This window comes from Lepidochelys kempii, chromosome 1, assembly GCF_965140265.1.
Source record: "Lepidochelys kempii isolate rLepKem1 chromosome 1, rLepKem1.hap2, whole genome shotgun sequence".
In the NCBI taxonomy this organism is placed as follows: Eukaryota; Metazoa; Chordata; order Testudines; family Cheloniidae; genus Lepidochelys; species Lepidochelys kempii.
In genome coordinates, this window is record NC_133256.1 from 10877637 (window position 1) to 10889992 (window position 12356).

General features: G+C 43.7%; 1 protein-coding gene across 3 annotated transcripts in view; it reads left to right on the plus strand.

The window, feature by feature from the left end:
- RAB6A (RAB6A, member RAS oncogene family) overlaps positions 1-12356 on the plus strand; it is a 99340-nt gene that overhangs the window by 54268 nt on the left and 32716 nt on the right. For all 3 annotated transcript variants that reach the window (XR_012157631.1, XM_073334607.1, XM_073334597.1), the window contains exons 2-3: positions 4077-4135; positions 10520-10573. Coding sequence is in view for 2 of the 3 variants with exons in the window: in XM_073334607.1 (XP_073190708.1) it covers positions 4077-4135; positions 10520-10573 (113 nt within the window). In the remaining variant the exon portion in view is untranslated. The remainder of the gene's footprint in view (positions 1-4076; positions 4136-10519; positions 10574-12356) is intronic.

Consider the following 12356-nt stretch of genomic DNA (forward strand, 5'->3'; position numbering starts at 1 on the left):
CCTATAGTGTAGATGTGGACTACAGCAACGGAAGAGGTTTCCTGTGCTGTAGGAACTCCACCTTTCTGAATGACAGGAGCTAGGTCAGTGGAAGCATTCTTCATTGACCTTGCTATGTCTGCACTGGGGGTTATGTTGGCACAGCTATGGTGCTCAGGAGTGTGGATTTTTCCACATCCCTGAACACAGCACCTATGTCAACCTAAGTTTTAAGTGTAGACTAGACCAGACCACTAGCTGTGGGATCTGGCCTGTCTTCACATCCTTCTCAAGCCACTATATTTAAGTTCAACCAACCCCAACCCCCCTCCCCCCGCCCCGTTTTCATGCCTAGTTAAATGTCAGTATAAAGCTTGGGCCTGCCTGAGACCACGTCTCTCCCTGTGTGACAGCACCGTAGCGGTGATCAGGGTGGAGTTTTTAGGTTTTGTTTAACTCCTTTCCCCTATCTTAGTATACTGGGGAAATGAATTAACCAACATGTAACGTTGTTAATCACTATTTAGTACTTGGTGTGGAGTCGTGTGTAAAAGCATATGAGGTGGTCTAAATGGTGTGAAACATGTTGACTGAAACCTATCTCCTTTTCCTGGTGTAGGCTGAGGCCTGGTCTACACCAAAATATTAGCTTGACCTAGCTACATCATTCAAGGCTGTGAGGAATTTCACACCCTGTGTTACATAGTTAGGTTGGTCTAACGCCCACTGTACTTGCAGCTAGGTCGACGGAAGAATTAAGAAGTGGATTGACCATATCAAAAGGAAAAGAACCCTTCCATCGATGTAGGAAGTGTCTGTGCTGCAGTAGCTCTGCTGCAGTGCCGTAGCTTGGCAGCTGTAGGGTAGATACACCCAAAGCCTTTGATAGCAAGGGACTGCTGGCAAGACAGCTTCCATGAGTGGCCTTTGGCTCTTGGTGTGGAATAGCCAGTTTGAATTCCAGGGCATTCCTCAAGGCCCACCTATAATCTTTTGTGAGCTTGGGTTATCCAGGGCCATTCTGAGGTGAGAAAAATATTTTTGTTTTTGTTTTTTTTGCTGTTTCTTTGCCTTTTGGCTTGTGATGGAGGGCATGGGGAAGTTGCCTTATACAGGCTCTGTTCCAAATATTGTAGGAATGGTTCTTTGAAATGTGTGTTAAGCCTATACAGCTTCAGGGTGGGTGCCTGTTTATATAAATCCAAACCCATGAATTTCAAAATCTGAGGCTCACCGATCCCACTGGCTCTATAATTTAAGAGAAAGTGCGGATACTGTTGGTTCCAATCACTTAGCTCTCACTTCTACCTAGACTCTTAAAGCAAGTTTGCACTTAGAAATGTGATATTTTCATAGTCGTGGAATTAAAACTGTAAACAGTCGGTATCAAGCCTAACCTGATTCGGTAACTATTGATTCATTTTGTAAGGAGAACCTTTTTTCCCTTAAAGAAAAAGAAGAGTCTTTGAACTGAAGTGCATCCAAATTACCAGTACGTAGGTTGAAATAGTTTCAATTCAAATTAAACCCAACAGCAATCACCTTTTCTCTCCCCTGCACCTGCTGTTTGATGCTGGAAAGGTAGTTTAAATGAGGGTGTAGGGAGATATGGCAAGTGATAAGAAGGAGAACCTTCCTGTCTGGTGGATCTGTATTTTCAGCAGAGATTGCTTCCAAGAGATCCAGAAGTACAGGAGAGGAGTTCTAGAAGCTCGTGCTGGCAGCCTGCTGGCATGTTTTGAAGTACCTGCAGTGTATGCTTCACTGGGCATGATGATTGGTAGTCCTGTTGTCGATCCTTTCAGTGCTCTGTCATAGTAAGATGGATTTGCTCTTGGTGGTGCAGGGAGATACAGATTGACCTCACTGTACCTCAGGACTCCCGAGAGAACCAGCTCAGTGGTAGTTACCTGCCCACTCTCAGAATTTCCATTGGGGACTCTGTAAATTACTCATAGAGGTGCAGTGAGGATTTGTTAAGTCAGCTCTTCTCCTGAGTTTCTTGGCCAGATCCACTGCTCCCATTCTTTGAGCTATGCAAGCACCCTTATGGAGGGAAGGTGCTGTTCTGTTTTGTTGCATCCTTCTGATACACCTTCAACTAGTGGCACTGCACCAGGGTCTACATCAGCATAGATGCTGGAGTGAATCATGCGACAAAGTTAATCTGAGACTTGCAGTGTCTAGATCTGTGACTGACCACTGCTTTGTGTTCACTCTGCACCACATCTCCCTGTTCGACATACTTGTATTCTGTTGCGTAGGGTTCCCAGGACAAATCTGAATAAATGTGGGACTACCTCTGCTCTATCTCAGATGCTTGCTGCCTAAAGCTATACATTGAAGGGAATATTTGTTACATCTTTACAAAGGCAGCCTTCGAACTTCTTGTGAAATTTGATTATGCTTACAGGGTGGAAGCATTTATGTATTCATGGAGAAAGTCGCATCTGGACTCAAGGGCTCTGTCTCAAAGGCTCCTTGTTGGAAGCTGCAGATTTCATTTCTTATAGCAGAGCTGGATTCAAAAGGAAGCAATGGTGAAATTCATGGACGCTGGAAATAGAATCAAATGCTCTGTTGGGGTGGCCTTAGAGAGCCCTTGTTTGTAGAAGTTTGGGCCAATGTTGTCAAAAAGACAAGTGATTCATGGTCCTTTTTCATGGTCTCCCCAGTCCCCACCCCCACTTTCTGGAAGGCTACATGCTACTGCTTGTGGGGGGCATCTGGTGGTTCTCAGTGCCGCCGGAACAGAGAAGCTCTGGCTATTGCTGAAGTCTACAGCCCTGTGCAAGTTGAGCTGCCACATCTTCAGCTGCGTTGTGTGGGTGGGTAGCGTGGAGGTAATGCAGCTCTCCCTTTTTGTCTGTTCTGCACCACCTGAACTAGCCTATATGGAAATCACTGCACTGGTTCTTATGGAAGGCCCTATGGCAGTGTGGAGTACAACAGAGAAGCATAGTGCATGGCAGTTGCTTAGCACTAGAAGTACAGTGCAAGGATTTTAAAATGCCAGACTGTGATGAGGCACAAGAAGGGATTTGGTTTCACCAGCCTCACACTCCTCCTCTTCTATTTTCTTACTGACTCCTTTAGTCTAAACTGGCTCAGAAATAAGAGCAAGTGGTGGACTAGGTAGAAAAGGAGTTTGAGTCAGGTCACTTGTGTCCTCATCCCAGCTTAGCCACTGACATGTCACTCAGAAGCTAGCTGCCTTAGTGTGCCTGATTTACAATGGGTATGTTACTTCTTACCTGCCTCAGGGAGACATAAACTTTTGACAGAGTGCTTTGAAATCTCTGATAAATGCTAACGAAGCACACAGTACTAATAAACATAGTGATGGAGATCCATTAACAATGGCATGATACAGGATCTAAGATATTAGGTGATCTACCTCTCCTACCAATTCTGAAATGCAGCCACCATCAGATGGAATGTGGGAGCTATTTAACACTGCACATACCTGCATATGCTGCAAGGGGTAATACATGTGTTGTCTGCAAGGGTGGATCGAAGCTGATGTGGTGGTGAGGAGTATAAAGTAGATTCTGTCCAGGCGTTCTGTGGGCAGGGGGCCTGCCAACTTTAGTGCATTTCCATCCTGTCTTGTGGTAGTGACTACTAGTTATGTCAGGTGCATGTGTAGTGTGAGTTAATGGAGATCAGAGGTAAAATTTTCAAAAGTAAGGCCCAGATACACAAAGATGTTTAGGCTCCTAACTCCCATTGAAATCTAGCTAGGAACCGAAATACCTTTGTGGATCTGGGCCTAAGACACTTTTGAGAATGCGCACAATTGGCTAAATTTTAAAATCAAACACAATAATTTGAAATTAATGTTGTAGTTGGATCTGTTATGTTTGCTTTTTTTGTGTGCATTTAACTTTAATTTCTTAAATATCTGAATGGCTTTCAGAAAAATGGTAGTGACTCTTGCAACAATTACATCAACTGAGTTCCTTTTTACCCTTGGCCAGTTTAATTACATAGTATTGATTGATGGAACACCAGTTAAAACTGGAATGCAGTGTTTGGTCACTTGTTCTAATTTCACACTAAAAACTGTTCCTTGAACCTGTTTTTCTGTTTTCTAGTGGGGAAGACCTCCTTGATCACCAGGTTCATGTATGACAGCTTTGACAACACCTATCAGGTAATAGAATCAATCTCAGCATTTTATGGCCCCAATCTTGTCAAACTGTTTTTCACGTGAGGCCTCTACTTGACTCTAGTGAGTGAGGGTTTGCTGATCAGCCAGTATCCTAAATATATTTATTTGGTTTTAAAGCTTTAAACTTATAAAAATACACCCCACCCCACCATTGACTTCTTCATATAACATTGGAATTTGCATTGTAGCTGACCAATGGGCAGGTGATCCCTCCGCTTTGAAGCGGAAAGCCAGTCTCCTTGAGAAGTGGCTGTTCTCAACTATTGGGATAGCTCTGCCATTCCCTTCCTTGCTTGTTGCCAAAACTTCATGGACCTTATTCACCCCTAACGTAACTCCTAGTGATGGTCATGGAAATACAGCAGGAGTGACTCTGGAACGTACTGATGTGAGTGGAGTTACCACCAGAAACTTGGAACCATGTTTGCTGGCGCAAGACTGGGAAGAAAGCTGTTCCACAATGGACTCCTGGCTTGGGCACACCGTGGGACTCGAGGGTCTGTGGAGCATAGAGGGGAGAAATGAGTAGTTCGTTGTTTAAAAAATGTGTGTCTCGCTCCTGCTATCTAAGCAGAGCTCTGTGTAGCTCAAAAGCTTGTTTCTCTCTCTCTCTCCAACAGAAGTTTTATTACCTCCCCAAACTTGTCTCTAATATTCTGGGACCAACATGGCTACTGCACCACTGTATAAAACTATTAAGGGCAGGTCCAGGCATAGTTCTCTCATGTCCCACCTCGGGTTTGAACTGGCAGCATGGTTTCTGACTGCTGGCAACAGGAGGCTGTAATAGTGGTTGCTGCTATTTACTCTGTTCAGCTCTGTAGAGCCAACACAGCTGTGTGTTAGCTGGATTCTATTCTGACTACATAAGCAAACCATGTTCTGGTTGACTCATGAGCCAGGAAGAACCCAGTTCTCACATTCTAGCTTGATCTTGCAAGGCAGCTACAAAAACCGTTGTTTTTTTCATAAGTGGAGCATGTTTGCTCTGGCAGCCATCAATCATGAAACCAAATGCCACTGTTACAGAGCCCCTTCTTGAAACAAATCTGCATTATGTTACTTATTTACAGTCCCATCTCACCCATCACATGCTAAGCACTTTCCAAACAGACAGTCCCTGTCCTGAAGACCAGTCCTCTATATTTATATTTTTTAAAAACCCAGTACAGCACTTAAACTTGTAAAAGCATTTTTGGGAGATTCTGTCATACCCTTTCCTCCTTATTAATGGTTTCTTTCCTGTCTCTCCATAGTTCCCCATCACTGCTGCTAGGCAAGTCGGACAGAACTAAATGCAAGTTCCCATTAAATCAGCAGTGTTAGCAAAGCTGCTGTGGTCTAGGGTGACTACAGTACACATTAGCCTCTCCTGGGAGTAAACATCCTTGCAGATTCTGCCCACAGTAATTACATGGACATGTTAAAGCAGTGCTTTTATTTAATCATCTCTCTTTCCAACAGTACTTTTTTCTTTCAGTTCTATTTTTTTCTCTGTGGACTCTGTGTCCTAGTTTTACTTGGAGAGCTTTGACCCTCAAACTTTATGTTAATGCAGCTGTCTCCATGGGAAGATGTCTGATGTAATAAACTGATTGCAAAATGAATGAGTGGGACTTAGTTAGAGAAATCTTGGGGGCTTATCAAATAATCAGCTTCAATTTACCTGTCACTGATGTGTGCCTAGCTTTGTACTTGTATGGCACCATTCACCTGAGGATGTTTAGTTTTACAAACATGATCATGTCTCAGAGGCTGGGAAATATTATTCCAGAGTTTACATAACAGGAAGGGGGGATAAAGTTCCACCAGGTTAAGTGACTTGACCAGGATCGCACAGCAAGTCAATGGCAGAGCCAGAACCCAGATTCCCTGCAGCCCAGTACCAAGTTCTGAATAGCTGAGCCCTGTCAAAAGTCCAGTACCGTACCTTGAACTGTGTTTGGCTAATTTTAGCTATAGGTAGGTTGACAGATGATCTTATCTTCTGGTGCCTTTTGACAAATTTGGGTGTACTCTTTATTTCTGAAAGCTTCCACAACCAATCACTAGAGCCATATTTGTCGGGTTCAGTTATAAATAGGAAGCTTGTGTTTGATAAAATATTCCTTGCTTTGTGTGGGTTTTTTATTCCCAAGTTGCCAAGTAAGAGGCGGGCTGCTGTTGCTCATCGGTTATTAATAAGCTGCTTTCAGGAAAGCAGCAGTTGTGCAGACATACAAATCAGCAGAGGGTTCCCTGCTGTGTGTTTTGGGGGGCGGGGGTGTAGGACACATGAGAAATAAAATGTGACGTTTGGCAAAGTATGTTCATAACAGGAATGGAACCCTTTGCCTGCAGGTGGGGTTGGGAGAGGCTGCATTGTAGATATTATGCAGTGCTGGAGAGCAAGGAAAGGCCAGCAAGGACAGAGGCCCCAAATTACCTGCCACACTTTTAAACAGCTGAGTAGCAACTTACTGACCACTTGCTCTTCTGTTTTCATGCTCTCTCTGTATATGGCCTTTCTAAAAACACATGCGGTAGCTCAACCACAAGATATGGGCTTGATACAACAATTACTGAGTGAAAGTTCTCTGACTATTATGCACAAGCTCATACAGAAAAATGATAAAAGGCAAACATGCCATACCCCCATGGGCAACACTTGTCACAAAATGATCACTCCATAGCTGACTTCTCAGTCCTCATCCTCAAAGGAAACCTGCACAACATCTCCAAAGGACAAGCTGGGAGTTTAAATTCAGAAATTTGCTAGTCACTAAAAATCATGGTCTCAATAAAGACACTGGATTTATGGCTGATTACAACAATCTATAACCCACTAACCCCCCTTTTTTATCCTATGACTGTAGAGGTGTTAACGGGCTACTGTACTTCGAATGGTCTCTTAGAGTGTGTTAACTACTTTCGCTAAGTAATCTGTACCAATTTGTATTTAGCTGTGACACTCTGAATACATTTCCCAGACATGAAGAAGTCCTCTGTGTAGCTTGAAAGCTTGTCTCTCTCACTAGTAGAAGTTGGCCTAATAAAAGACATTAGTTCACCCCCTTGTCTCCGTTATGCAAGAGAGCAGACTAGAGGATTGTAATGACCCCTTCTGGCTTTAAAATCTATGATTCTGTAAGCTGTAAAAATGGAGGGAGGATGGTCTTGTGGTAAAGGTACTTGCTTGGGACTCAGGAGATCCAGGCTCAATTCCTGCTCTGCCACAAACTCCCTCTCTTACCTTGGGCAAGTCACTTGTCTTCTGTCCATTCCCAATCTATACAATAGGGCAATGTTGTTATCCCCATCTCACAGGGGTGTTGAGGATAAATACTTGGATACTATGGTGAGGGGGCCATATAAAGATCTAGACAGATACTTGCAGTGGATGGAGCACTTTGTTCCATTTAGGTCCACCTGCCTCCTTTAAATTTGCATTTGTGCCTCACAATGTATCTCTTGCCTACAGAACCTGTAACTACTTGCTTCTGTTGGTTCCACATATTAACAACTGTATGTGTGAAGAAATGGTACCCAAACTTCCCTAATTCTTACTCTACTTTAGCTTAATTTCATGCCCACTTATTCTTGTATCTGACAGTAAACTTTAATAGGCTTATAGCATCCTTCTTACTTCAAGTCCGCTAATCCGCACTTCAGGTTTTCCCATCTCTGTGCAGCTGGGGACAGAACCAGAGCCAGCTTGCAATTCCTGTCTTCCTCCTGTCAGGAACTTGAACAGATGCCCAGCTCCTGTGTCCTTTCTTTGATTTAAGTTTTATTGTATTTAAAAGTTTAGACTCCTAGGCCTTGTCTGCACTTGCGGCGGCGAGTAGGGTACATGTAACTACATGCCACAGAGAAAGACAGATTGCATCCAGACTCGCTGTGGCTACTCGCATGTAGCTACCCATGGCAGTGAAAAACTCTGTCAAGGGGAGGCAGAAGGAAAAGGCTCCGGCAGCTGCCCCGCCAGACCCTTTCCCTGCTGCCAGAATCTTTCCCTGCGATGGGCAGAGGAGGAAGCGGAATACTACACTGCTAAAAACAGCAGTGTAGACGTGGGAGGCACTGTTTTGGCAGATAGGGTACGTACCCGCAGGGTTCAGGCGTGTCTTTACTCACCTATGCAGTGCCTCACCATCTCCCCTGCTGTTTATACCCATGCTAGCTGGGTGTCGGTATGCTACACGCTGCCACAAATGTAGACCTATCCCTAGACTGCCTGTTTTCTTGCCTTGCCCTCTGCTCTCACTTCACTTATTTTTTTTATTATTATTATTATAATATGGCTAGAACTGTGCGGCTGTCCAAATTTGGCTCCTCTGACTCTGCTCAGTGTGTCAATATCAAATTTTCATACTTATGAAGATCTACACAGCGTAATGTTATTTCTTATCCGTTGAGTAGGAGATACTGCAGATACAGTGCCAGGCTAATGGGAGATCACTCAATCTGGGATGCAGAGAGAGTTGTGTTGCTTCTGACCTGCTTTAATGAAGATGGAAACTATCATGCGTAATTGCAAATCAGACTCACTTGAGCTGCTGTTGTACAGGAAGCTCTTGCACAAAGCAGCTGGGACAGTCTTCTGTTTGAGCTCAGCCTCCTTTTTACTAAACCCGTTGTAAAAACTCTGCTAGTCACCAGGATGGTGTCTTTACTGTGGTTCCAACTGGACAGTTGGAATTTTTGGTGTGACCCAGGGTTGTGTGTGGTGCAAGATCTTAAGGCTTTTATCTATTAAATATTGTTTAATTGAACAAGGAAATCCATAAGATATCAGGGAGAATGGAAACTTTCTTGAGGCAAACTTTAATGTAGCTTTATCAAAACCTTGTAGCTTGTTTAGCAGTGGAAGGGAAATGTTTCAATGTACCAGTCGACTGAGTCCCCCAATATGTATATGTCAGGGATTCTCAAACTTCATTGCACTGCGACCCTCTTCTGACAACAAAAATAACACATGACCCCCAGGAGAGGGGACTGAAGCATGAGCCCACCCAAGCCCCACCACCCCGGACTGCAGGGCCAAAGCTGAAGCCCAAGGGTTTCATCCTTGGGCGTGGGGCCTGTAACCTGAGCCCCACTGCCCCTGGCTACAGCTGAAATCTGGGCCCCAGGCGGTGGGGCTCGGGCTTTGGCCCTGGGCCCCAGGCGGTCTAACACCAACCCTGGCAACCCCATTAAAATGGCGTCATGATCCACTTTGGGGTCCCAACCCACAGTTTGAGAACCGCTGGTATATTTCATCTGTTCACCTCTAAACTTTGGGATCCTTCCCAGTTCTTGATGATGGAAATGCTTTTGGGTCATCAGCATTTGGGAAATCAACCTAGTCACTTTCATATACCTTCCTCTGGCTTCCTCCCAAGACACTGGCTTTCTCTAGTCAGGAAAAGTCTTGTGAATCAAACACTGCAGCTAGCAGCAGAGGGAAACTGAGTTGGATCATGCAATGCTAGTCAGTTTCCTTTTGCAGCTGGCTGGTTGCATGAATACCACCCACTAGATTGTCCCCCAACCTATTGGGAAGCATGGCAAAGAGATGGTAGAATGCCTACAATAAAAAGGATCTTGTGGTGCAGAAGCATTTTTGGGATAAGGGTTCCCTTGACTTTTAGGATCAAACATTCTTACCGTAACTTGAGGAAGACTAGACCCTTAATGGTTTTGTTTCAGTTGATACCAGGTTGCTGGGACTCAGCTTGTCTTCCTGGCTTCATTGATACCATTTAATGGCACTGCAATATCAAGGGTCACTCTGTTAAAGCCATGGTAGTGTTAGTAGCCCCAGTCCCAGGTCAGTCATACACCTGCAATACACAAAGCTGCAGTACTGAGTTTCCCAATTCTGCAGTAAATATTCAATACAGCATCACCAAGAGAATAAGACTTGGGATCAGTGCTACAAGGGCTGTTTTTAACACTGTTCCTCCCTTTCCCCCACATTTTGGTTAAGATGGTGTCAGGATTTCTGTTGCTATGCTCCAGTAATGTCTAAAGGCACAAAGAAAACCCTGCTGCCGTATACGTGTCTGTGGAATAAATGACCAAAGTTGTGTACAAACTGGTTAACTTAATTAAAAACGTGCCCTTTTTATGCTGTAATCTTATGCTACTAATAGGCACTAATTTTGCCAATATCTTTCACCTTATTTAGGTATGTACTTAAGAGTCTTGAGGCTTAAAGTGGAAAAAGCCTAACCTGTATCTTGCTTTCAAATCCCACTGAAGGAAAGCGCTATCCCATAAGTATGGCCCTCCGATCAGCTTGTACCAGTTCTAGTCTGGCATGACAATTATTGAATACCCTTGAGAGAAACAGATAACACCTGTTTCTTTTTTTAATTGAAATCTGACATTTTTTTACAGGCAACAATTGGCATTGACTTTTTATCGAAAACCATGTACCTGGAGGATCGAACAGTGAGTAAGATTTTGCATGATTTTCTGTAGTCGCTTGGAAAGAATCTGCTATTCTTGGTATTATTATTTTTGTAATCTGTCATAATGTGAGCATGCTTCAGAGTTCTGAAGTGGCCTGCAGGTCTAGAAGTAAACCATCCTGCTACCAGGCAGAAGATCAGTGTTTGACTCAGGCTTGGTCCCTTGATTCTAGGCTGTGCTGTGGAGGCAATGTAGGGAAATGAGTGTTTGCCTCTTGAGGTTTTCACAAGTTTTGAAAGAGGCCATGTTCAGTCATTCTTGATTTGAATGGTCAATGTGATGCAGAATGTGGGGAGTAAAGGAGGAAAAGTGCATGGCTGGGGGAAGGTTTTAAAGAGTCTGCTGTTAGATGGGGTTTTGGAAAAGGGGCACCCCCAAAAGTTCTTAATATGTGGCTGGGGGCTGATCTTAATATGTGGCTGGGGGCTGAATATAAATTGGATCATGACTAGAACTGCCAGCCTGTAACTCAGCAGGGTTTAACATGTCATTTTAAATAGAATATGTATAACTCATAAATATATGCATGTTTACTCTGTTCAGAACAGTACTGTCTCTGAAATTAAGCCAGTGTTCCACAGAAATGAACGCCATGGTCCAAAATTAGCTCACATCCTTAATAAATGGGGTATATATTTGTAGAACATAAATTGCATAACTCTGCACAAGCTGATGGTATTGAATAAACGCACAATAGATGTGATTGCATTTTAAGTGATCTGACAAATTAGCATGCTTTTTCTAAAGCAGTTCAGGCCCTTAGATGTTTTTATATAGATGTATGCTGGTTTATAGAGCATCTTGTATTTTCTTTCAGAATTGAAGTGGTAAGAGAATTTCATCCTTGTCATCAGTGTTTATCTCAGTTACTTTGCATTATGGCTAAACCTTACATGCAGCTGAATGACTAGCATTCATCCTCTTTGAAAAAGCATGATGTTAGCCACTCCAGTGGCTTGGCAGCAGCTGGAAGACTTGCATTTAGAAGTGGTCTTAAATGTGATTCTTCCAACCCCCTTATCATACAGGTCTCTGTGGTAGTGACGCATTTGGGCCCCAGGAAGAATGACAGCAGAGCATGAATGCCTTCTGTGGGTGGATGTGCAGATTGGCACTTGCCTCAGGTTTCCTGCTTGCCCTCTCTGGCTGGAAAACTCAGCCATCCTATTGCCCGCCCTCTAGAAGTGGGAAGGGGCTTTTGAAATACGAAGAGGTGGGAAGTGAGTGTGAAATATAGATTCCTCTGGACTCCTTTCTAGATCAGTTTAGGTAAAGAATACACTACCTTTAGGCTATGTGTACGCTACCGCCTATGTCGGCAAAATTTATGTTGCTCGGGAGTGAATATTCTACCCCGGAGCAACATAAATTACACCGACACAAGCACTAGTGTGCACAGCGCTGTGTCAGCAGAAGAGCTTTTCCCGCCGATATAGCTTATGCCGATCATGGGGGTGGTATTTTTATGCTGATGGGAGAGTTCTCTCCCGTTGGCATAGAGCATCTTCACCACACACACTGCAAAGGCGCAGCTGTGCCGCTGCAGAGCTGTAAGTGTAGAGATGGCCTTAGATACCACTGGGGGTGGGAGGTTGCCACAAGGAGAGGCAGTTCGCTACTGCTCCCAGTCCCAAACAATCTCCTGCATGAGTTATATTTTTATTTAGCTTTTTAAAAAGCCAATAAAATAAAATTTACTCTTTATTTTTAGTGGCAGTTTGGCTTTTTTTTTTTTTTTTTTTTAATTTTCTCCCATCCCACA